Here is a 26,354-nt window from a genome sequence, read left to right on the forward strand (position 1 = left end):
TTTTTTTTTTCTCGGATCCCGAACTGAGAGCGCCTTGTCTGCGCCGTGATGCTCGCTTTTGACAAACGTGCGTCCATAACAAGCAGTTGCTGCGAGTCCTGCTAAAATACTTCAGAATTCTGCTCACCACAACTTAAAGCATCAATCAACCATTTTTTTGCACCCGCACCCCGAACACACACACACACACACGCACACACACAGATCCTGTAACAACTTGTCTCTTCCAAACAGATGGTCCATTTTGTGCACGGGGCCAAAATAGCTCCCCCCACTATGTAGATTTTCTGATTTACATCTCGGTAGCCGACCTCTAATCACACAAACACAAAATCATGCGCACCCGCCGCATGAATAATCTCCAGAAACGCTGCCAACACATGATGCAAATACAACAGGGGGAAGCACATTAATTTGGATTCGTTGCTGTTTGTTTGCAATGTGAAAACGAGAACATCAAATGTCAATTTAAGAATACATCGATTATTATTGTGGCTGCAGTTTGAAGTGTACGAATATCACCCCCCGAGCGGGTCAATTATTTGGATAAAAATAATCAAAGCAGTGTATAAAAATAGAATAAAATCAATCCAATCATTGATATCTTTGCTATTAAATCAATGTATTTAATGGCAAAAATGATATATAGGCCTAATTAGATTTGAATCAATTATTTTAAATGGTTAATTCCGTTAAAACACACATAAGGCGCCTTAGTTAAATAGGCTCAAAGTTACTACTGAGTAAATATGATGATAATAATAATAATAACAATAATAATATTGCTATTGTGATGACGCACCGTTTTCACATCACCCTGTTCAAAATTGACCAACAAGCTAATCCATGAAGTGGAATGTGGTAAACATGAACATTTTTATAACAGCCAAAAGAAAACTGCTCCAGCCAGTCAGACACATTGTAGCATCTCGCTAACGCCAAACATTAGCAGAAGGTGGCAAATCCAGGTCCAGAAAGTACAAACACTGCCACAGTTTGACTTTAGCCCTTTGTGCTAGCTAGCTAGCTAGCTAGCTAGCTCCCTAGCTCCCTAGCAGGAAACCAAACACCCGGGGAGCTAGCTAGGGAGCTTGCTAGCTAACTAGCTAGCACCTCCATGGCAGAGTTTTTACTTTCTGGACCTGGATTTGCCACCTCTGGCCATTATGAGCAAGCAACCAGTCTTGACAGCAGACGCAATTTGAGAGGCCCCGCCCCTTTAAGTCCAATCCTATTCTTGATTTGCAGAGATCGAGCAAGCAGACTTGCTTTCTCGTGGCTGTTTGCTTGCGTGTAATTTGGCATAAAACGCGGCTCGCTGGTGCCGGTAACTAATCGGCAGCATCAAATTAAGCTTCGACGGAGAATTCGACGACGTATGGGAAGCCCGCAGCTCTTTTGTGTCTGGATGAAGAGGAAGGAGCTGATGTTTTTATACAACCTATCAGGAAATGAGCTCGACGATCTGAGATGTTATCGCTGAACGAGCGCAGCAACTGTCATCATTGAACGCCATGCACGCACGCGCGTGTGTGTGTGTGCGTGTGTGTGTGAATTAGTGAAGCCACTGAGAATCAGAGTGGGTGAATTCCATTTTGTCATTTTTAACTTAAGAGGGGTTTGCGATTTTTTTCTTTTTTTTGGGGGGGGGGGGGGGGGCATTCACAAATGTTGAGTTTTGGGGGGGATTCTGCTTCATTATTTGATATATTCAGTAATTAAATAATGCACTTTATTTTTTGCTGTTGCAGTTTTTGTATCCTCAAAATTGTAAATAGTTGACACTTTCAGTAAAAGCACGGAATTGTGTTTGCTGTATGCTGGTTTTCCAACTTTTACACCAAATACCACCTCAAAAATTATTTGGCTATCCAAGTACCATAATGAACCCAAAATGAAAGTCGCGAGTGGGGGTTTTATCCGGCCATTTTTATTTGAATTTTCAAGAAATGTGAAAATAAAACTGAATGGAAACGCTAGAAATTCGAAAAAAAAAAACCCAAACAAACAAAAAAACGCTTGGAGGGGGTGAATTTTGAAGCGTATTGGAAAAAAACAGAGGTGACAAATCCAAGTCCAGAAAGTAAAAATACCTGCCACAGTTTGGCTTTAGCCCCGGGTGCTAGCTAGCTAGCTCCCGAGCTGCTTGTTTACCTGCTAGGGAGCTTGCTAGCTAGCTAGCATCAAGGGCTAAAGTCAAACTGTGGCAGGGTTTTTAACTTTCTGGACCCGGTTTTGCCACCTCTGGAAAAAATCTAAATGCAAATTTTGGCTATGGAAACAGGTTTTGCAAATAAACGCTAACAAGTCGCACGTTTTGACCAGATTTTACGTCACAAGAACGTTTGTAGTCACAAAACAATGGCGGACGATAAAGTAAGGTATGTTTGGAGGGACGACAAAAACGAAATATTTGGGGAATTAATTAAAGATGCAAATATTAATGCAATTTTAGATGGAAAACAGCAAAGAGTTATCAAGAATTACAAAAGCAAACTCATACGACGTCATCACACGGCGCAGTCGCTTCCTGGTTTTCTTCTTCTTCTTTTAAATTACTGGTAGATCACATCTCTATGGTGCATACCGCCACCTACAGGGGCGGAGTCCCCTCTCAATATTCGCAAAAGAAGAACAGATGGAAACGGGCATTAAGTCGCATGTCCGTTTTTGCGCATTTTCAGTAAATTCGCTGAAAAGAAATCCAAACGACTGACTATTGTCACATTTTGTACAGTTTGAACATTTATTTCAGTGATACTTTCACATACTACTAGAGGGAGCCCATGTTGGCCTCATGGTACGCGCACCGTCGTTTGCTTAGATGATCTTCAGCCTCCCGCTTCGGCTCTTGCAGTGCAACACTGCTGCAATCAAATCCAATTTTGCTTTGGGCCCCAAGGAGGGCGCGAGCCCAGCTCAGCTTTCACGTGCCTGTTATTTATCTACTCGCGCCTCCCTTCTTAAAAAAAAAAAAAGACGGCAAAATGAAAGTCACTGTTGAGGTTCATTAAGCACCCAAACATCTCGGGTGGCTTTAAATGATTTACTGCGCACTAACCAGGCCACAAAACAAGACACAACAAGCTTGATTGTTGAAAGGGAAACTGGGGGGGTTGGGGGGGGTGCTTAGCGACTCATTAGAACGTCTGGATGTAGCGCAACTTCATTCGCTAATTATATCAGCAGCTTCATCTGTCTTGCTCCATTTTTAAGGAAGTGCTCAGAAAAGCAGATAAAGCTGCAGTCGATGGAAGTGAACGACGCTGAATTTATCTGCGTGTCTATTTTTCATAAGGCGAATCACAAATTCCGTTTGCGGGGCGACAAATAGGTCACTGCATCCACCAGATGAATAAATGGCAATTTTTTTAAGGGGGGGGGGGGGCTCAACATGACGGAAAATTTTGCAAGTGTGTGTATGCTGATGAAAATGTTTCTATGGTAACAGGACTTATGGAAAAGTCTCAAGAACTCACGCCCCAAAATTGAACAGGAAGTCGGCCATTTTGGTGTGAAGCAGCCATTTTAGGGTGAATTTCAACGGTTTGTACTCGGACGAACTCCCACTTGAGAATTTGTCCAAATGAACCCCAGACGCTAACTTCCGCTACTACTTTATCTTCTCCATCTTAAATGGGCGGCGCATGACTATTTTTAATGAACGAATTTCCAATTTGTCTCGTACTTTGAGAGGCCACGACCAGAAGGTCGCGAGTGCAATCCGGTGAGTTGGGAAAAAAAATGGCGGTAAATTGAATGGACGTGTATATCACACACAAGAACCCATGCTGGAAAATGAACAGGAAGTCAGCCATTTTGTTGCCAAGGGGAATCGCCTAAAACAGCCCCGATCGGACGCAGGCGCGCTTATACGGATGGGGTGTTGCTAAATTGTGGAGCAGTTTGGGGTCCAAAAGTGGCAAAGAGTGGGAGATTTCATTCTGAAAAAGTTGCTGTGAGGAATTCTGGTCTGCTGCCTGCAGCTTTTGTTAGGCTACTGTAATATTCAATGTCAACTTTATGGACTTGTGTTTTTAATTGTCTTATCATGGAGTTTGTAGTGGTTTCCTCCGGCCACCAGGGGTCACTGGGGGGTTAGATTTAGAGCCCTGTCTGGCGTAGCAGTTCACCATTTTGTTACGTTGCCGACAGGACATGTTGCTACTCGCAGCTTTTATCAAGCCGCCGACGTTATTCACGTAAGTCGACATGTTTCATATATTATTATCAGTTCTTCATGTTGTCTCTCTGTCCTTTGGGAATTTCTTGCCGTTTGCGACTATGCGGGGGCTCCTTCATCTCCGTCAATAAATACTCATTGACATTGAGGAGTGTTTTATGCATTATTGTGCTGTTTTTTTTACATACTTTTAATTCATGATTCAGGATTCTTGGACTTTGAACTTTTAGCCCAAGTGGCGAGTTCAACCTGTTGTGTTGTTACAGAAATCGAAGCAAAAAAAAAAAAAAAAAAACATATCAAAAGTGATGCATTATGTTTAAATTGGACTATTTTACAGTAACCTGAAAATGGTGAAAAACATCATCCCAAAGATTTATTTGCTACAATTTGAAACAGTTTGGTAATTAGGGTTCATCTTCATTTTTTTTTTGTTGCCCACAGTAGAAAAGCTAAACAAGGCTCCGTGCTTAAAACTGTGCCTACGTGTATAATAACGTGGAATTCACATCATAATGGTTGCTTCGAAGTAAAATGGCCAAGTTACTGGATGCGTGTTTTTTTTTGGGGGGGGGGGGTCATGCAGGTTCCCCACAAGACATACATTTTCACCTCGATAAAAACACACACTTGCAAAAACTGGTGCGTCGTCGGGCACGTTGTGGATCTCGTCAATGTAAGTGGACGCCTTATTATGTTATGTTATTAGGTCAGACGGCGCTGCGGGGCAATGCATGCTGGGAGGTCACGAAAACAAAAGCGCCGCAGGGAGATTGCGATCAGCCTTGAGCGCCGCGCTGCTGCCTGCCGCCTCCTTCAGATGAGCAACAATCGACAACAAGTAAGATTCTGGTGGGGGTTCATGCACTTTCGTTTTTTTACGCTACGCTGTGGTTTTGTTCAACTGGTCAGCAAAAGAAAAAAAAAAAAGAGTGAGGATAACGAGGTTCTTGTTTTTAATGACAGTAGTCGCTGGCACACTTGATAGTTTCGCGTTTACCAATTTACGTTGTCATTGTTGGAAAAACTCATCAAAGGTTTTTGTGCTTTTTCTCAAAACCTTTTTTGAATTCAAATCCTCTCGGAGTGGTTTATTTTTAAGGGGAGTCGAGAGGATAAGCAGGAAGATGCATGGACAAATGTGGTAAAAAAAAAAATTAGAATAATAATGTGTGCTATATTTATAGTTTCAACTAATAAAATAGGCAATTATACAACAAAAATGGGGGCACTACAATTACTTTTTTCTTTTTTTTAAATTAAGTAAAAAGTTGTAATATTACAATTAAATTACCACTAAGGAAATTTTCAACCTTAATAAAATATTTTCATAACTGTTCTGATGAAACATCGGCTTAAAACTAGTTGAATGGTGCCTTTGCCATGGCCTGAAGGGGGTCTGTATCGTTTTTACTGGCACTAAGCAACTTTGAGGAGGATGGTAGGAACACCGCCACACACAAAAAAACTACAAATGTGCTGAATGCTTTATGGCACACGTCACTTCCCCCCTTTACCCGTTCGTTACAAAGACGGAAGTCAATTTGAATGTTGACGGAAAAAAAACAACGCAATGCGCTTGTCCTCATGGGAAATGTGGTCTTCCTTCAGGCGCCACCATAAAAAAATGTTTTTAATTGCGATATTATATGCGATTATTTTTTTCAAGATCCTTACAAAGACGGAAGTCAATTTGAATGTCGACGGAAAAAAAACAACGCAATGCGCTTGTCCTCATGGGAAATGTGGTCTTCCTTCAGGCGCCACCATAAAAAAATTTTTTAATTGCGATATTATATGCGATTATTTTTTTCAAGATCCTTACAAAGACGGAAGTCAATTTGAATGTCGACGGAAAAAAACAACGCAATGCGCTTGTCCTCATGGGAAATGTGGTCTTCCTTCAGGCGCCACCATAAAAAAAATTTTTAATTGCGATATTATATGCGATTATTTTTTTCAAGATCCTTTTCAATTAATTTTTTATCCAACAAAAAGTTAATTATGATAAACAATGTCAGATCTTTTTATTATAGATTACAGGATTTTAAGAGAAAAATATCAAATTTACAATTACAGTTATTTACAATTTACCACTTGAACATATCCAACTTTTATTATATTAATTTTTTTATGTTGTTTATCAAAAACTTGTTTAAAAAAAATTCCAAACATTTTTTTTCTATGTTTTCAACAAAACAAATGATCATGACACCAATGTCAAATATTTTTTCTAAGCAAGTCGGTAACCGTAACCACGTACATCAGCACGGCGAAAAAAAACGACAACCTTTCATCCTTCTCGTTTACTGTCGCCAACCGTTACACCGCAAGCCGAACCGATCTCAACCGCTCGGTGGAAAGGTGACCTCGTGAACTGTCAGGTTGACTTCATGTCATGAAGGCCAGTCTTGTAGGCCCGAACGGGACAATCGTGCAGTGTTTGACTTTTTCCCAGTCTGGCGAGCCAGCGATGGCGATCCATCCGACTTGGGCGGACGCCAGCCTGAGAATGAATGAGGCGGCCCGAAGCGGCCTACGACGCCCGTTTGATGTGCGGCACTGAGCTCTCTTTGTTGGTGCGGTGGGACCCGACCGCCCCCCCGACCGCCCCCCGCCCGCCCCCGCCAATGCCAACGCACACTTGGACTGACAGACTGAAAATGAGGATTATGTTTTGGTGGGTGCACACGTTCTCCAACGATGATATCGTCAATTGACTCAATGTTTCATGATGCAAAATGCGCAAATAATCCATAACCTTGCTCAGCACACTCGTCATCAAAAGAAATGTTTTGCCGATCTTCATTTACTAGACGATGCCATTGTTTTGATTTTTGTGTACAATCTCACAGTGATTTGTGTTGACCCGCTGACAGCCAATCAGAGTGATCAATTGTCACCGAGAGCCATTTTTGCATACTGCGATTGATTGCCCATTCATTGAAATCACATCTAAAAAAAAAGCACAATGACACAACAATCTCTTAATTATTCACAATTGTAAAAGCTTAGGTTTACTTTTGCCGCTATTATGAACGTGTTGCGCAACGTTCTGGTTATGTGTGGATTTTATTTATGAAATTAGGACTGCGGATTGTAAACAATGTCTCATGATTTTGATTGACGTTGCCGAGTGTCCGCCCTGAGACTGGGAGGTCATGGGTTCAATCCCCCGGCCAGGCCATACCAAAGACTTTTAATATGAGACCCATTTGCCTCCTTGCTTGACACTCAGCGTTACGCGTTGAATTGGGGGGGGGGGGGGGTGGGCGGCGGGGGGGGGGGGGGGGTGGTAGATCACAAAATAATCCCCGAGCGCAAGCCCCTGCTGCTGCTCACCGCTTCCTCAGTGGATGGGTCAAATGCGGAGAACGAATGTCACCCCGCTGAGATAGGCGTGACAATCGGTGGTACTTAAACTTGATAAAAATTGTCATTTCTCACTTCAAATTTCTATTCAAATCAATTATATATGTCATCTTTGAACATTTGAAAACGTGTTATTAGGTGATACGATATGAGAGACTATCAAGGGATCTCAGGATGTTACATTCTTATAGCAGCCCACGGGAAATGTTCACCATGCTCCGGATTGGGGCCCGCTGCGGGCCGGAATCGGACACCGCCCGAGTTGGCAAATAAAGCCAAGCCCGCGACCGATTCGCTTGCTCGCTCTGACTTTCTGGATAAAAGAAGATTAGCGTTGCCTGTTTAAGGATTTACCATTATTACCGAAGCCGGCGAGAAGAGTGAAAGCCCCGTCCCGGCTGGATGCCGGCACCTGCCAAAACGGCGGGATGTTAATTGGAGCGAGCGCTCCCGCACCATATGGCCGAGATTAGCACGAGATGAGAATGACAAAGATTAGGCCACCCGTCGATGATTGAGACAGATTAACGACACGGAGCAGCAGATTAAGACGGGAGAGAATAGGGCGGGCCGCGGCGACGTGTTAGCCTGCCGAGTTACGCAACAGGGGGGTGGGGGGGGGGTTGGAGCGGCGGCGGCGATGCCCTGCTGGCCGTTGGAGGAATTGACTTCCCCAAAGGGGTTTACTAGTGATGGCAAAATGAAGCTTCATGAAGCATTTGCAATATTTTTTGACTCCTCTAGATGGCACTCATGATTCAAAGATGCAATGCAAATGTAATTCCATTTTCATTGCACTTGCCTTTATCTTTAAACCAAGAGCACCATCTAGAGGAGTCAAAAAATATCGCAAATGCTTCATGAAGCTTCATTTTGCCATCACTAGGGTTTACGTTGTCGACTGCATTCAGATAACGGACGGATGGATATTTAGCAAACGGTTTGTGGCCGATCACAAAAATCGAACCATCAGTAAGATAAATTATCAAAGTCTAAACTAAATCTTAAGTGATTTCTATCCCAGTTCTGATCCAAAATTGCACATTTTGGTAGCCATGCAGTAAAATAGTCACTAGTGCACGGGAAAATTCTGGTGAACCTTTTTCAAATGATGTCAAATCTCACCAGATGATTGTAACGCTGTCAGCGTAGCAATTAAACAAGGGTTCGGTTTCATAGCAAATCCAGACCGAATCCGGATTCAAAGTGGAGAACGTGATCGCGTAGGACAGGAAAAGCCACATTGTGTGACACATTTTAAAATGTAAGCCTTAAACGGGAGTTTGAGTGCTCAATCTAAATCGGGACTGAATTTGAATTCACTTGCGATTCGGATTTGCTGGTTTAGGTAGCAATGTAAACGCAACAAGGAACAATTCCGGTGAACGCGTTCAAATGCTGTCAAATCTCACCACGTTATATGTAATAGTATCATTGTAACAAATGAAACAAAGGTTCGATTCCATACCAATCCAGATTGAATCCAGATTCAAGGGGAGAAAAAAAAATATGATATAGAACAGGAACAGCAATTTATTTTGTAGGTGACCCATTTTGAAGTTTATGCCTCGACAGGAGTAGGTCAATTTTAAATCAAAACCGATTTGAAACCTGATCTGATCCAGATTTGTACATTTCGGCAGCAATATAAATGCAACGTAGAACAATTCTGATAAAGCGTTCCAAATGATGTCAAATCTCACCAGATGGTAACATTGAATGTAACAAGGGTTACATTTCATCCCAATCCAGATTGATTTTGAATTCAAGAAATGAGTGACACATTTGAAACCTTGGCAGAAGTGTGAGTAATCTTGTTTAAAAAGTCATTTTTTTTCTTTTGTGATGCAATTTACAAGCAGACTGTCTTACTCTTAATTAAGCACTTTTTTCACTGCTTGCATCACATATAGAAGGACTAATTTTCAAAGGGCTCGTCCCTAAACTTGGAATGACTCCTGACTGGTACGTCGGAGTGGAGCCAGATTTCAAAGTGTCCGGGGGGCCGGGGGCCGGGGGCCGGGGCCGGGGGCCGGGGCCTCCACCCACCCTTGCTCATTATTCCGTACGCTGCCGTGTATAACTATTTCCCGTGGCCGCAGGCCAAAAAAGCGAGCGAGCGAGCGAGCCGGTGTGCCGGCCGCGATGCGTTCACAAGCATCGGCAGTCCTCCTCTGACCCGCGCCGACGACGTGGATGGCCCATACTCTGGCAGCGCGACACCAAGTGGATTAACATGATTTCAATCTTGTTGTGCCCAAGCACAACCGCCCTCGCCGTGATTATTGTTTGTGGGAGCAAATACAGAAAACAGAAATAATCCAGTCGGAAAGTAATATAGAAATCCTGTCGCCGGCCGTTGGTGTGATGCAGCGGGCTTGTTGCGTTATTTTAAATGTTTAATGAATATATTTCGCATTTAGTTTCATTACATTACATATATTTTTAATGCATTATACACATTTTAGGCAAATCCATTATTTGGAATTTATAAATATGTGCAAAATTTTAAAAATTATTTTTTATCTTTTCATTAAATTATTTGTTATGAACTTATTTCAACCTTTAAACTGCATTAAAGGAAAAAATAATTGCTTAAAATGCACATAAAATTGAATGATTTTAAATGACACGTTTTCAAATGCACACTAAATGATATTTTCTTAAATTAATGAAAGCACAATGCAAGCACAAAAAGTGACGAAACAATCAGTTATCAGTCAGCACGTACTATATTATATTGTATTATGTCCTCGTGTAAAAAAAATAAAAAATACTCAAACTAAAAATTAATTATAATTTTTTTTTTAAATACAATAATAACCATCTATTCTAGGTAGGAATAGAACTGTTTAAAAAAAAAAAATCATATATAGTTTACATTGGAATACATTGAGTCGCCCTTGTTTTGAGCGTGTTTTGCTGCCATTTTGTAACGAGCCCAAAGTGATGCTGTCGTCGGCCACTCACCAATCCTGAGGACCTGCTGCCAACTGAGCCAGAAGTCTGCTACCAAGTAGAGCAGAGACAACAGCAGCCCTCTCCTCTTCGCCATGGTCCTCCCTGGGGGCTCCGCTTGAGCATGGAGATCACTTTTTCCCGTAAGTCATACTGACACCTTTGCCAGTCCTCGCACCCTTGACCGTCACAATCAACTGGCCCCTGACCCGCATCGTCTTCTCACTCATTGTGAGGAGGAAAAAAAGAAAGGAAAGAAAGAGGGCGTAAAAAAAAAAAAGAAGCCAGGTCCAAATTGAACGTTAAAATCCTTCATGCGTGGCACGGGTGTTGTTTTCCATGTTCACTGTGCACGTAGCGTCTTTTTTTTTTTTTTCCCGGCGCACGCTTGAATTGAAGAGTGCAAGTGAGGAGGAGGATCGCGGAGATGCTCAGACTGTCAAGGCAGCACGGACAGGAAGTACTGTTTCCCCCCGACGGATTCCAAAATAAAAGCTAACATTGGCAAATGCTCTAAACCGGGGCTGTCAAACCCATTTGAATTCAGGGGCCACATGCACCCCCAAAATGATCTCAAGTGGGCTGGACAAGTATTTTTGTGGCCTAAATAGCTATAACTAATAAAAAAAAAATGTTTTTTTTTAAATCCCCTTTTGAATGCACTAAATTACACCCAAAACTGCTGGGTCAAAAATGGGACCGACTTGCTGCTTGGGTCAATTTGACCAACTTTCCGAGTTGTGCTAGAAAACAACTCTTTTTTTTCTTTTTTCTTTTTTTACCAAAGTTGGATTCATTTTTTTAACCAATATTATAGGAGTACATTTTGAAAATATTCACAATTTATTGATTATTAATTTATTTCATTTTTTTTTTTCAAATCATAAAATTTCTTAACAATAATTCATGTTATGATTTTGAAATAATTTTAAATGGGCATACATTTCCATATTTCATCTTAGTTCACCTATTTTCTCATTTTTGGCCATGTGACGGTCACAAGCTGAACTGTGATTGGTCGTTACCTGAGCCTCGAGAAACTGTGATGTCATTTTCAGTGGACAGCAAGTGGCAAAATGGCCGCTCCCCTGAGATGGTGGATTTTGCTGCTTAATCTATATTACCCAAATGCAATATTAACCGCAATTCCGTGTTTAGGATAGTGGGGCCCATAAAACATATTATTGAAAAGAAAATGTTTGACTTGACTTCCCCTTTAAATAAAGAGTGCGAGTACTTTTGCCACCAATGAAGCAAATCGCAACGTGCGATTTACTGAAAGTGACGATTTTCTGTCAGAAAAGGCGTCACTAATTTCACGTCAATATGACCGATTTGTCAAGTCCAATTTATAAAGTCAGGTTACAATTTGACAAAAAAATTATCTTTTATTCTGAAATAAAGAGTGACCCGTTTCCGGCTGGGCTTCCGCTGTTTGCCGGCGATGTGACGCAGCCGGTTGGGCCGAACCTTTCCCTCCCGTGCCGGCGCCCAATTGAGGACACGGTCGAGCTGGCTGATCCGCAAACATGGATACGTCGTGAAGATTAACTTCAAATCTGCCGGGCGGTCGACCTCGACAACGTCTTTGCTCGGGTACACCGAGGAATGATGATTAAATCTTCGCCGCGCTGCCGACGCGGGAGGGGGGAGGGCGGGGGGAGGGGAGGGGGGGCGCAAATGTAATCTTGGCAACTGCTGCTCGCTGCCTTGGAAGATTAAGCGAGATTCTCAAATTGGGGTCCGAGAGCGCTAACTCCTCCTTACCCTAAAAGCTCTCATGTGACTTTGTGACACATCACATCAATCTCAAGTCCCATTTCTGGCTTCTTTTGCTGTCTTTTCTCACGGTTAAAATGTTTGCGGCTTGAAGGCACGTACTTCTGGTGGAAAAGTTTCTCGTGTGGATAAATATCTGAAAAGCAATTTCTTCATATAGCGACCAAATCGATGGATACGTCTTGAATTGAATTCAGTTGAATTTTTGTTACGTTTCTCAAAAAAGGTTTCTCCCCTCCTTGGACCGCAAAAGTTGGGAGAACCCCTGATTAAAACCATCTGAAATAATTTGTTTAAAAAAAGAAAAAGAAAGAAGAAGCAATTTTTTGGTCTCTTAAAAAAAAACATATGTCACGTTTAAACTGCTTTAAAATAATTAGTAAGTAAGTTAAATAAATAAATAAATGTCCATCTTGATGATACAGACTTTGAAGCAAATTGCATTCTTTTATTTGTATAATGCCTTATACATAAACAAAAATTCCTTCCAAACAACAACAAAGTTGACAGATAATGTTGTAATCTCTCTGACATTTAACCTTTATCTATTCATGTACTTATTCATTTATTTTTTTAATTTATTTTCAATTTGATCCTACACTAAGGAACTTTTAGTTGACGTTGATTATGGCGGCGCCACATGGACAAAAGCGGCAATGCTACGTCTGAAGGAAGACGAGGGCAAGTGCATTGCGTCGTTTTTGAGCTCGCACCCTTTCAAATTGACTTCCGTCTTTGTAACGAATGAGGAAAGGCGCAAGTGATGTGTTCCACAAAGCAGTTAGCACATTTGTAGTTTTTTTGTGCGGCAGTGTTCCTACCATCCTCCTCAAAGTTGCTTATTGCCAGTAAAAATTCAGGCCATGGCAAAGGTACAATTCAAGGTTGAAAAGTTTCTTAGTGCTACTTTAATCTGTTCAATATATCACAAACTCATTTGTTCTAATCAATTTCCATGCTTTTACCTTATTGTATCTGTGAAATATTTGTGATTTATTTAATTTTATTTTTGTTGTCAGTTTGTTTGTTTTTTCACCATATTGCAGGAAGTCAACATGGATGTAAATGAATAATGTGTTCATAGTTGTAATTATTTGCCCAAATGGGCTGCTAAAATGTTTGTTGAAATTGAAAATAAGCATACAATGTGAATAGTTTTGCAACAGGAAGTGTCAGCTGATCAAGTGCAAAGAGACAATGAGAAGTCCTGTCCAGTTTGATCATGTGATTTGGCGGCATCTGGTGGTGAGTAATAGAATTGCAGGTGATGCTCGACACAAATTTGTCATTTTTTAACCATTTCAATTGGTTAAACAGCATGAATGTTGTATTTACAAAAATAGATTCTGGCTATCCTGACAAAATGCTAGTTTCTCTCTGCAATCTCCTTCTGTTCCCTCTTCCTTACAAACTGTATCACTCAGTTTGTCTTCAGGGAGAGTCGTTTCACTTTAATTATCACAGATTTAGTCATCCGGGAGTCGTGTCTTCCCACATATTTACGATTTGGCGTTCGTCATTTTCCTATTCACAATTTCTAATATACATTGGAACCTCAATTTAATGGAGACCTCTTTAACTCATTTTCTCCACAAAACATATACAAACGTTCTATTTTAAATATTGCCATGGTCCCAAAAACGTATTTATACGTGTTTTTTTTTTTTTTTTTTAAATGCTATAGCATACTTTGATGCAGCCTCTGCCCTGAAGAGGTGGCTTTAAGCAATGGTAGTTATTACTAAAAACGGCCAGCAGGTGGAATCAGAGTATAAGAGATCAACCAGTGCAATTTTGCAACAAGCTCTTTTCCCCCAGTGTTTTCAACAGATTTGCGAATGATGAAACTTAGTAATATTCTAATGCTAATTGCTGCAAAACAGAAACAGATAAAAAGTAGACTTTTTTTCATGATGAAAGAAGAGACTCTAATTTTTCTTTTGGTAGGTTCCATGTTTTTTTTGCAAAATCAGTCCAAATCCAGTAAAATAGCCGGGAGCAAAGAGGGTTGCTTCAGTGAAAATGGCTGGGGTGTGAACGGATTTAACGGACAAAAAAACAGTGTCCAGTCCAAAAGTAGTCGTTGTCAAAGTCTGTTCTCTTCCCAGAATTGGTGGCTGCCGTTTGCTTTTTGTTTTCTTGTTCAGATGTACATACCCGGACTGCTCCCGCTGTAAGATGCCGGTTCAACCCTGGACGATTTATATGGAATGAAAACGGGCGTTTGTGGGTTGGGGTGGAAGCTGGATTGATAGGACACGCTGGGGTTGTACGTGAGTGTGTACGGCGTGCCGGTCTGGCTCATGTATAAAGAGTTGAGCGGCGTGTACATGCTGCCCACCGGGTTCGAGTGCCTCGCAGACGAATGTTGGTACAAGCCAGATGTACTTTCAGGCGGGGTGAGGAGCGCGCCGTCGCTTGTCGCTAACTGAGGATAGATGAGATGCTGGAATTGGTTGGATGGGATGCTGGGAAGACTCTGGACGGGCTGGTAGGCCATCAGAACGGGCTTCCTTGGCGTGGCGGGGCGGTAAATGTCCAAGGACCTTTTGTCCGACATGCGGAGACCGCAGATGAACAACAAGCCGGAGCTAAAGAGAAAAGCTCCGGTCACCCAGCCGACGTAAAGCGCGTCTCCCAGCTCCCGCCGCTGGGCGTCGATCAGCAGCGGGTTGTAGAAGTCGCGGATGACGACGTGGCCCGTCCACGACACGGGGACGAAAACGCAGACGGAAGCCAGGAGCTGCATGCCGCCCGCGACCGACAAGATGGCGGCTTTGACTCTGCGGTTACCGCGGAAGCAGGAAGTGCAGCGCAGTCCCAACGTGGCCAGCAGGAGCCCCAGACCCGACAAGGCCAGGGAGCAGCACATGAGGCCCCGGGCGGCCTGCAGGTCGGCGGGCAAGAAGAGGAGCGAGTCGTACACTTTGCACTGCATCCGGATGTTGGCTTGCCGGTAGCAGTTCATCCACAAACCCTCCCAGCGGCTTTCCATCACCACGATGTTCTCCCCGATGAACGCCGTCACCTTCCACAGGGGCATCCCGGTGGTGGCGGCCGCGCCGATCAGCCCCAGCAGGCCCACGCACACGGCGACTATCTCGCAAATTCCTTTGACCATCGCGGCCAGCCAGTTGTTGGGCCGCCTTCAGATCCCAAACGGGGAAACTAAAGCCCGACGCTGGCGGTGTCGACGATAGGCAGCCTGTCAGCGACGTGCCCGAGGCTCAACTGAGGCGTTTGTGTACGTTCCGATGAAGCTTGTTGTGGGGAAAACTGCTTCACAGGCAGCTGGTTGGTCCGAGCAGATGAGGGTGCTTTAGCATCATTGCTTGTTTTGTGTTTACCGTTCTTTTGGCTGTATGCTGGTATGTTGACCGCAGCAACCTTACTTTTTTTTGAAGCGTATTGCATTCACTTGAAAAAAAACAACTGTTTTTTGGGGGAGCTTTGTTTTTTGTGTGTATTTTTTTAAGTTTTACTGAATTTATTTTTATGTGATAAAAAATCCCCAAAACAGAAAAAAAAATTCAGAAAAAAAAACAGGAAAAAAAATTCAGAAAAAAACTCAGAAAAAACATTCAGAAAAAAAATTAAGAAAAAAATATTCTGAAAAAATACTCAGAAAAATATTCTGAAAAAAATATTCTGAAAAAAATATTCTGAAAAAAATATTCTGAAAAAAATATTCTGAAAAAAATATTCTGAAAAAAATATTCTGAATAAAATGGATCATATAAGTATACAAACATATCAATTGATTAGCGTGATTTTAGTAAGCAGTTAACACTTGGAGTTCAAAGGTTAAAAAAATTCATAAAAAATTACTCAGAAAAACAGAAGCTGGTTCTCTGCTTTTCAGATTTTTTTTCAGTTGTTTAAAAAAAAAATAATTCCGCCTGTTTTTCAGATTTTTTTTTTCTGAGTAATTTTTCCTCCTTTTTTTCTTTAAACACAATCAGTAGAAGAAGCATAATTTGTTGAAAGTTGAATTTGGTATATTTTTGTTTCATATTAACAACTATGGATGTTACAATATATTTTTTATTTCTATTCTTTCACAACAATTCCACATTCCTCTTTGAATTTTAGAATGTCCTGCTCATCGTGTAGCAGTTTGTTTCAGACTCCGCGACAATGCAAAACAGTTGACCACCCGGGCAGTGGACTCTTTGTATCTTCATTCAAAGCCACTTGCAAATTGCGGGTCACGTGACCGTACCTGTCGTGAGACCGGCGCTCTCTTGGCAAACAAAAGCGTCCACACCTTAAACAAGCAGCCGCCCTCGTCACGAGGCGAGGCCGCTGACTTCAGACGTAAACACTTAAATTTACATTACAATAGTAGTTGGAGTTAACAATGACCTATTTATGTGCATGTTCACATGATCTTAACAAAAGGCAAAAAAAAAATTGAATGCTGGGTTTTTGATAGTGGACACTTTATTAGGTACACCTGCATAGTTTTAATGGGGCCCCGTTTTGAATCAATAGAAACAGTTGTTTATTTATTTAAGTAAAATTAAGGTCGACACTTCAGTATATCCTGCAATTAAATGATGTAAAAAAGGTAAAGAAAAAAAATACAGTAAGTCTGTTTGGGTTCAATTTCTGAATATTCAAATACAAGACGCTGTTAAATGGGTTGACAACGTGTATAACTGCACTTAAGACAAGGAGGTCACTTTATACAGTTCATTCTGTAGAGTCAATTTGACTCTATTTAGAGTGGAACCAAATAGATTGAGTTTTAGAGTAATATTTACACTTGGAAGAGAGTCAAATAAAGAGTTGAAAACAAAAATAAAAGTCACTCAAGAGTTGAAGAACAAACTCACAACCTTCATCCTGGGAGACAGCCGATCTACTCGTGTTCGTGTGTTGCTCGTGTCAGCTGGAATCTTCTTGGATAAAAGTAAACAGTAGGAGGCGCAATAGCTCAGGTGGTAGTGTGGCAGACTCACAAACTGAAGGTCGTAAGTTTGTTTCACAACCCTTGAGTGACTTTTATTTCTATTTTTATTTTTTTTCTATTCTTTATTTTACTCTCTTCCAAGTGTTAATCTTAGCTTACTCTAAAACGGAGTATATTCGGTCCCACTCTAAATAGAGTCAAATTTACACTACATCATTTTACTGCGTATACGAATTTTCAGCCCGAGTGAAAAGAACTAATCCATATAACAACAAACATGAAGTAGGCACATTTTATTTGCCTTAGCGGGCCACATGAAATGACGTGGCGGCCATGATCTGGCCCCTAAGCCTTGAGTTTGACACCCGTAAGTAAACAAAAATAACAACACATGAAATACTCTTCTATTAAAAAAAAACATGTACTTAAGATAATCTACTCACTGAAATGTTGTTTTTTTTTTGTTTGTTTTTTTGTGAAATGCACGACAAGTTTGTTATTGCTTCAGAGTTCAGAGATACGCCACCCCGCTGCGTACAGACGGGTACCTGGACGGGTACCTTGACGGGGTTCTGGACGGGTACCTGGACGGGGGCCCGGACTGGTAGCTGTAGTTGGTGGAGGGCTGTCTGGACAGGACGGGCTGGGCCTGCGGGAGGAACACCAGCTGCTGAGGCTGCAGAGGCTGGAGGGCCTGCGGGGGGTACGCGGCGTAGTCCGAGGTCCCGGAGTAGATGTAGCGCCCGGCGTCTTTGCCTTCCGACCGCGCGTTGCAGCAGGTGAACACGCAGCCGCCGGCGAAGAGGAAGGCGCCGGCCACCCAGCCGATGTAGAGCGCCTCCCCCAGCTCCCTCCGCTGGGCGTCGATCAGCAAGGGGTTGTAGAAGTCCCGGATGATGACGTGCCCCGTCCAGGACACGGGGACGAGGACGCAGACGCACGCCATGATGATCATGGCGCCGGCCACGATGAGCACCAGTCGCTTGACGCGGTCGTCGTTGCGGATGCACGACGTGCACTGCAGCCCCAGGAGGCTGGTGAGGAGGCCCAGGCCCGCCAGCGCCACGGAGCAGCACATGAGGCCCCGGGCCGCCTGCAGGTCCGGGGGCAGCGCCAGCAGGGAGTCGTAGACCTTGCACTGCATCCTGATGTCGGCCTGCTTGAAGCAGTTCATCCACAGGCCCTCGTAGCGGGTCTCGAACACGATGATGTTCTCGCCGATGAAGGCCGTGACCCGCCACATGGGCATGCCGGTGCTGGCCGCCGCCCCGATCAGCCCGATCAGCGACAGGACAAGAGCCAGCAACTCCAGCGCCGAGTTGGCCATCTTGTCCCGACTGCGCGAGGGAGGAGTGGCGTCCCCGCCGGGGGGACGTTGCCGCATCCCGGCGGAGAAGGGGGGGAGGAGTTCGCCTGTTGTGTGTACAGGACACCATTTGGGGTGGGAATTGAGACCGGTTGCTAGGCGACAGACTCCCCTTAGGCCGGTGACACGAGCTGTTGTAAGCTTCTACCTTGTTTGCTCAAAGGTCTCACTTTACATCTTTACGCCTGGTTGGACCAGGAAGTCGACTTCAGAAAGGTGTTCTTTTTTTTTATTTATTTTTTTTAAGAGCTCAGTATTGTTCATTCGGAAATGTCATCATCATTGCTCTTTTTTTTTTTCTTTTTTTTATTATTATTATTTTTTTAATATATATATATATATATATATTATTTTTTTTTTTTTTTGTGTGTGTGTGTGTGGGTGAGTATGTGTATGTGCGTGCGTGCGTGCGTGCGTGTATTTGTTAGCTCACCAGAAAACCTATTAGAAAAAATCTCATACCGTTCACCTAAACCGAACACCAGGAGACCCGAGGGGAACCCTAACCCTAACCCTAAAAAAAAGGGAAAAAAAAAGAAAAAAGAAAGGTGTTCGTTTACGAGGCTGCATCAGGGGGGGCAGTGGTTAATATGTCGGCCTCGCGGTCAAGTGGTTCTGGGTTCGAAACCACTTGGGCCCTCTCGTGTGGAGTTTCTATTTTGTTCCTATGTCAAAACACCAAAATCTTAGATGTATAAGTGTGGAGAAATCTTGTGTTTACTCAGCTAAATAGTAAGTAGTAGTAAGTCTGCCTCAACGTCAAGCGGTTCTGTGTTCAAATCTCTGGCTTCCACCCATATTCAATAACTGAACATTTTAAGGTTCAATGAAGATTGCAAATTCTCCATAGTTGTGAGTGTGAATGCGTGTCTGTCCATGTCAGGGGTCTGCAACTTGCGGCTCTGGAGCCAGATGTGGCTCTTTAGTCCCTATATATATAATATATCCATCCATTTTCTGAACCGCTTATTTATTCCTATAAAACAATTAGTATAATTTTTTTTACATATTTATCTTTTTAGATAAAATATTCTTTAAATGAATTAATGATTTAGATTTTTTTTTTTTGAATAATTAAATATTCAATAAATGTCAGGGTCCAGAAGTTGTCAGAAAAAGAGACGAAAGGTAGATTTTTAAAAAATATACCTAAAAATGTCCCAAAAAAATTATCATAAAATGAGGAAAAGCATACATTTACCATAAAATGTCAAATGTCAGAAAATGGAATAAAAAGGGCAAAACAAGGAGGAAATGTTCACAAAGTAATTATAAAATGTCCCAAAACAAAAGAAGAAATCCAGAAAATTACCATAAAATGTCAGAATTTTTTTTTTTTTAAAGACAAAAAATAAAAAATGTATAAAGTAACTATAAAATGTCCCAAAACAAAAGAAGAAATCACAAAAATTACCATAAAATGTCAGAATGTTTTTTTTTAAAGACAAAATTAAATAGCCAGAAAATGTCCCTCAAAAAACGGAGAAAAGGCAGAAAATTACCTTATGTCCATAAGATTGCCAAAAATGTAAGAAAAACAAAAACAATTCTTAAAGTATTGGAGGGTGCAGATTAACTAATGAACCAATCGCTAACTAACTCTTGAACCCGCAGTACATTAGGCTAACGCTAACACACTGTTTCGTTCATCACAATGTTCAACTGCTTATGTGGCGACAGCCAGATATTTTTTTTTCACATGGTTTTGGCCTCAAAACGGTTCTTTTGGTTGCCTGGCACTCAATCCAAGGTGGACCGAACCTCTCACCCAATGTCAGCAGGGGCACGCACCAGTTCACCCACAACATTCATTTAGGCCGTGACAATAGATGGATGAAATAATATGTGTTTTGTGAGAACTGCGTCACATCTGCGTCGATGGCGTCCGGCAACTCCGGAAAAGCGCTTGAGAAATGTTCCCATCGCTGAACAAACAACTGGGCAACCTGACGGTTTGGCTTTTTACCTCAACTGGGTCAGTTATGGCCCAGATTCTGTAGCATGAAGCTTCGATGTCCCCTGTCAGTGTTTGTTGTTTCGTCTTGTGAGGTTCTGGACACACGGGCTGGACTTTCTGTTTTTTCTGTTTGTGCTCTAATGAAATGTCAAATGTTAAAATGTGTCCCTTTTTGTGTGAGCTCAGACACGCTGTGCCAGTTTTTGTGTGGTGGGTGGACCTGTGACAATGTTCTGGTTGGACCAGTTGAGCTGCATAGTTGGTGACAACAAAAGAGATAACGAGTCATGCTTAGCGCGCTCCCGGAAAACAAAATCGACAGAGGCCCTTTTTTTTTTTGTCCCACTCGACTGTCTCCATTTATTGAACACCACTGTGGGGTCCTTGAAATAAAAAAATGTACACTTCATAAAGCCCCAACGGTGAAAAAAAAGAACTTTTTGGGAGGTCATGCAATTTTGTCAACAAAGCCTGCAAAGACAAATCTTATCAATCGTCTGTACGACGTATCGTTCCAAAGCATTCTCATCATCATTCTCAGCACATTATTCATGAAATCAATCCGTTCCGCACAGGCCGGACTGGCCATCTGGCACACAGGGCAGATGCCCGGTGGTCCGGCCGCTTTTAAAAAAAATTATTTTCCTACATTTTACCGCAAGAGACTGGTCCACAATTTGGAAGGACCAAATTTCAAATATAGATAAGAAACTGAAACATCAATAAACATCAGTGGCAGAACTATATATCAGACAAGGCTGGGCTGGGCAGGCGGGCCTAAGGCAAAATGCCAGGGCCAATAATTATTTTTTTTGTGCCAGTCCAGTCTGGCTCCACAGAAAATCCAAAATACGTTTTGCCTTCAGCCTTTTTCCAGGTCCGTTTCGAAGCACATGCCTCATTTTGGCAAGGAAAAACCAGATGGTCTCAGTTTTCAGTTTTCGTCACGAGTCGGTCTACCGGACTGGCGTGTAGGCCACAGAGCCCGGCGGGGCGGCGGAGTAAGCGGGCTGGTAGGTGTACCCGGGCTGGTAGCTGGTCGGCGGCTGGTACGCGGACGCGGACGCGGGCTGGTAGACGTACGAGGCGGGATTGTATATCATCCTTTGCTCGGCCTCCTGCACGCGCGGCGCGTGCCGGCACAGCAGGATGACCCCGGCGGAGAAGAGCAAGGCCGACGTCACCCAGCCGATGTAGAGCGCCTCGCCCAGCTCCCGCCGCTGGGCGTCGATCAGCAGCGGGTTGTAGAACTCCTGGATGATCCTGTGGGCCGTCCAGGACACGGGGATGAGCGTGGTGACGCACGCCAGCAGGAAGAGCGAGCCGCCGGTCACCAGGACGATGTGCTTGGTGCGGACGCGGTGGTCCACCGCCTTGGTGCACTTCATGCCCACGGCCGAGACGATGAGGGCGAAGGAGGTGACGGCCACCGAGGCGCACATCAGGCCGCGGGCCGCCTGCAGGTCGGGCGGCAGGAAGAGCAGCGAGTCGTACACTTTGCACTGCATGCGGATGTTGGCCTGCCGGTAGCAGTTCATCCACAAACCCTCCCAGCGGGTCTCGAACACGATGATGTTCTCCTCGATGAAGGCCGTCACCCTCCACATGGGCAGGCCCGTCACCGCCGCCACGCCGATGAGGCCGACGAAGCCGATGATCAGGGCCACCACCTCGCAGCAGACGGCGTACTTGCGCTTGCGCTTCTCGATTTTCTTCTTCTCCTCGTACACCGAGTCCGTGTAGTCCGTGTAGGCCCCCGCCGTGTAGGGCGCCGTGTAGGCCCCCGCCGCGTAGGGCGCCGTGTAGGCCCCCGCCGCGTAGGGCTGCTTCTCGTCGTAGTACGAGCCGGCGTAAGACAGCGGCGGCTTGGAGTAACCGCTGTAGGCGGTGTAGGAGGCCATGTTTGAGGCGAGCGCTCTCTCACATCCGCTGAGATGAATGTGAGGGAGCGGAAACCAGGCGAGGAGGTTATACACCCGCAAAAAAAATGCTAACGACGCGGCGCAGTCGTCGAGCTGGTTGAGCCGCCCTGATGCTCGTCAGACCGGTGCTTTCAATGCTTATCCGAGAGCCCAATCAAAAACCGGCAGGACGTAAACAGGAAACTCCATCGGTGAGCAGGAAAAAATAGAGGTCCGCAACCTGCGGCTCTGGAGCCACATGTGGATCTTTAGTCCCTCTCCAGTGGCTCTCTGTGGATCTCTAGAAAAAAATTGTAGAAATGATTAGCAATCATATATAAAATGATTAAATATTTTTTTTTATATATTTATTTGTGTTGAGGTCATTTTTCTGCCACTAGATGGCATAATTGCATTTGTAAGACATTGGTGACAGCTCAGTGCATTTTTCTTTTTTAACATGAAGTAACTTGTGAAATTCTGTACATTTTTAAAATTGTAAAATACAACTTGACCCCAGTTTCCACAAATATATGCATGATTATTAAATGTATTACTGCAAAATTTTGACATGGACGTGTCTGCTGCATTGCGGCTGGAATTCACCCAGTACAGGTTTTTCAAGTAATCATTAATTGCGCGTTAAAAAAATGAGTGGCATTAAAGGAACTTTAAATTAACTCAAAATTAATGCACTTCTTTTTACACCCCTATAAAAAAAAAAAAAAATTTATATTTAAAAAAATGTCAGTCTAAATTTTCAAGTTGTCAGCAAAAGGGAGCTGAAAGATTGATTTAAAAATAAAAAGCTTTAAAAGTTACCTAAAATTGTCCCAAAAGAAACCATAAAATGTCCAAAAACAAAAGAAGAAAGGCAGAAAATTACCATAAAATGTCTTTGGATTTGCCCAAAAAGTCAGATTTTTTTTTTAAGGCACAAAAGAAAACGATCAAAAAGTAATTATAAAATGTCCAAAAACAAAAGACAAAATCCCAAAAACTACCATTTGTCCACAAAATATCAGAAACTCGCGGTAAAAATGTACAAAAAACTTAAATTAAAAAAATTGCCATAAAATGTCCAAAAAATGAAGAAGAGAGAAAGAAAATTACCATATGTCCATAAAATTGCCCAAAATGTCAGAAATTTTACAGAAAGGCAGAAAATTAAAAAAAATTAAAAAAAACTAAATATGGAAAAATTACCCCAAAAAAAATATACAAAAGGTAGAAAAAAATGAATCTTAAAGTATATGCTACATTTAACACTAACACTCTGTTATCTTCATCACAATGTTCAAATATTTTGCAGCAAAATGAACAATTTTAATAATTTAAGAAACAAACTATTCTAAGCTCAACCTTTTCAAAACGAGTAATAAAATAAGTCAAATCAAGAAGTCATTCTAGCTTCAGACGCCTTTTAAGGAAAAACTTGTCCGCAGCATGTGAAATGCTCTTAAAAGCAGTCTAAAAAGAAATATAGAAGCAGACAAGCTGATTTGAGTTTTTGCCATTTTATTAAAACGTCACTCACTGAGAAATGAATGCAAATGTAAATACAACAATTCAGTCAGGCACCTTTTGCTTGGATCCTTCCCGGAACGTAATGGAACGCGACCAAGTTTCACTGAAACTCTTGACACGTTTTTGATTATCCTTTTAATTGACAACTGATAATTGCAGCTAAAAACAAAAACAAAAAAACATTCTTTCTTTTTAGGGCGGGCTTGGTGGCATTAAAAAAACAAACAGCAAGAAAATGGATTCATCAAATAGAAATTTTATTTCACTTTACAACACATATTTACATTAGTGCAAATATAATTCCATATACAAAGGACATTTTAGTTGTTTTCTTCCATCAGAATAATGAACACATCCGAAGTTTAGTCATGCCTTGAGATAAGAGTATTTTTTTTCCTGTGACCAGGCTCATAACTCAAAACATATCTCAAATCATCTTTTTCAATGAAATGAATGCAAATGCAATTAATAAAATAAATGATCTTGTACTTTGCTTTTTATACAGTCACACCATAATTCAACAGAATGTAAAGAATTACAATTTGTTGTTTGTTACCACTTTTTTTTCCCCTGTTTTGTGCTCGTCTTGGCCAGAAATACGGTTTATACATGAAGCTGGTCAAAACGACTTAGTAAGGCATCCGTAATAATAGTCGTTCTTCGCACGGGATAAATTAGGGTTATAACAGCGTGACACTTATGCTATGAGTTAGCTTTCCTTTGACATGTAACATTGTTTAGCATTGAGCTCATTGGACTTAAGGTTGTTTTTTTCTGCCCAACTGCTGTTTGATGTTGTGAGTTGACAGCGCTCTCTTTTTTAAAATGTTCCTCACAAGTCAAAGCAACAACAAAAAAAAGCATCTCGAAAAGTCTTAAGTTGGGTCACTCGTATCTCAAGGCAGCACTGTTTTAGGCCTTGTGCAGGATTCACATACATCAGGGTTTCCATCCACCTATTTTTATTCGGATTTTCAAGAAATACGAAATGGAAACGCAAGAAATTCGAAAAAGGGCCCAAAATTTGCACAAAAAAAAAATCCGCTTAGATAAAGGAAAATATGAATTTTGCCCATGGAAACGGGTTTTGCGAATAAACGCTGGCAAGACCGGATACATGTCGCACGTTTTGACCGGATATTAAGTTTGTAGTCCCAAAGCAATGTCGGTCGATAAAGTAAGGTATGTTTGGGGGGGGGGGGGGGGATGACGAAACAGAAATATTTTTGGAATGAATTAAAGAAAATAATAATAACGCAATTTTAGATGGAAAACAGCAAAGAAACGCTACGGTTGATCAAGAATTACAAAAGAAAACTCATCCTGGTGTTCTTCTTCTTCTATTAAAGTACTGGTGGATCACATCTCTATGGTGTATAGCGCCACCTACAGCGGCGGAGTCCCCTCTCAATATTTGCAAAAAGAAAAACAGATGGAAACGGGCATGCGCATTTTCAGTCAATTTGCTTAAAAAAGTCAAAACAATTGGTTGGAAACTCATGACATCATCCCAGCACAATGCCGTGTTTCCGTCCGCCATCACACGTATTCCTGATGCTTGTGAAAACTGGACGGCGCCCTGCTGCTGCGCACGCTGGCGCCGTCCCCGCCGGCCAGCAGGTACGAGCCCGTGTAGGGCGCGTACTCCTTGGAGCGCCGCCTGCTGTAGCCGAGCAGCAGGATGCATCCGGCGGCCAGCAGGACGGCGCAGGCGGCCCATCCGATGAAGAGCGACGCCCCCAGCTCCCGCTTGCGCGAGTCCGCCACCACCGGGTTGTAGAAGTTGCGGACGACGCCGTGCGCCACCCAGCACACGGGCACCAACGTCAGCAGGAAGGCCAGCAGGAACAAGCCGCCGGCGAAGGCGGCCGTGATGTTCTTGGCCCTGGCGTTGTCCTGGCAGCAGGTGCTCCTCTGCGTGGAGAAGCCGGCCACGATCAGGGCGATGACCGCCACCGCGGCGGAGACCACCATCAGCCCCCGCGCGGCCTGCAGCTCGGGCGGGAGGATGAGCAGCGAGTCGTAGACTTTGCACTGCATCTTGATGTCCGCCTGGTTGTAGCAGTTCATCCACAGGCCCTCCCACAGCACCTCCATCACGATGAGGTTGGCGCCGACGAACGCCGACACGCGCCACATGGGCATGGCCGTGGCCGCCACCACGCCGAACAGGCCCAGGAAGCCCAAGACCGCGGCCAGGATCTCCAGCTTGGCCTTCATCGTGCAGCCTCACTTCGCCGCGCGTCGTCAAATGGAGCCCGACCTTTGGTTTTTGTTGGATAATATCGACGCGCTTACAATGTCATCCGTCTGGTTTCGGCGACGCGACTTGAACTGCTCGGGATGAAAAGAAAAAAATATGCACCTGCCTCTTCTGTTGTTGTGCCAACCCGACC

General features: G+C 43.0%; 5 protein-coding genes across 6 annotated transcripts in view; all 5 read right to left on the reverse strand.

Annotated features, from left to right (window-relative positions):
- Positions 1 to 10,951, reverse strand: part of LOC147171647 (glutamate receptor ionotropic, kainate 1) — a 44,421-nt gene extending 33,470 nt beyond the window's left edge. The window contains exon 1 of one of the 2 annotated variants that reach the window (XM_086079903.1): positions 10,526 to 10,951. In XM_086079903.1, coding sequence (XP_085936029.1) covers positions 10,526 to 10,610 — 85 coding nt within the window. In that variant the 5' untranslated portion in view covers positions 10,611 to 10,951. The remainder of the gene's footprint in view (positions 1 to 10,525) is intronic. The other variant, XM_086079904.1, reaches the window with a different exon arrangement.
- Positions 10,952 to 12,729: 1,778 nt separating this feature from the next.
- On the reverse strand, positions 12,730 to 15,535 carry LOC147171648 (claudin-8-like). Its single transcript, XM_086079915.1, has one exon. It carries the CDS (start codon positions 15,411 to 15,413, stop codon positions 14,436 to 14,438), a length of 978 nt encoding a protein of 325 aa, XP_085936041.1. The 5' UTR covers positions 15,414 to 15,535; the 3' UTR covers positions 12,730 to 14,435.
- A 1,187-nt stretch (positions 15,536 to 16,722) lies between these two features.
- cldn8.1 (claudin 8.1) lies at positions 16,723 to 18,721 on the reverse strand. The gene has a single exon (XM_086081174.1). It carries the CDS (start codon positions 18,589 to 18,591, stop codon positions 17,719 to 17,721), a length of 873 nt encoding a protein of 290 aa, XP_085937300.1. The 5' UTR covers positions 18,592 to 18,721; the 3' UTR covers positions 16,723 to 17,718.
- A 1,231-nt stretch (positions 18,722 to 19,952) lies between these two features.
- On the reverse strand, positions 19,953 to 22,486 carry LOC147171650 (claudin-8-like). The gene has a single exon (XM_086081089.1). The coding sequence runs from the start codon at positions 22,429 to 22,431 to the stop codon at positions 21,487 to 21,489; it is 945 nt and encodes a 314-aa protein (XP_085937215.1). The 5' UTR covers positions 22,432 to 22,486; the 3' UTR covers positions 19,953 to 21,486.
- A 1,708-nt stretch (positions 22,487 to 24,194) lies between these two features.
- On the reverse strand, positions 24,195 to 26,302 carry LOC147171651 (claudin-4-like). The gene has a single exon (XM_086081090.1). The coding sequence runs from the start codon at positions 26,176 to 26,178 to the stop codon at positions 25,498 to 25,500; it is 681 nt and encodes a 226-aa protein (XP_085937216.1). The 5' UTR covers positions 26,179 to 26,302; the 3' UTR covers positions 24,195 to 25,497.
- Positions 26,303 to 26,354: the final 52 nt, after the last annotated feature.

This window comes from Leptonotus elevatus, chromosome 7, assembly GCF_054856555.1.
Source record: "Leptonotus elevatus isolate MCC_2025b chromosome 7, RoL_Lele_1.0, whole genome shotgun sequence".
NCBI lineage: Eukaryota > Metazoa > Chordata > Actinopteri > Syngnathiformes > Syngnathidae > Leptonotus > Leptonotus elevatus.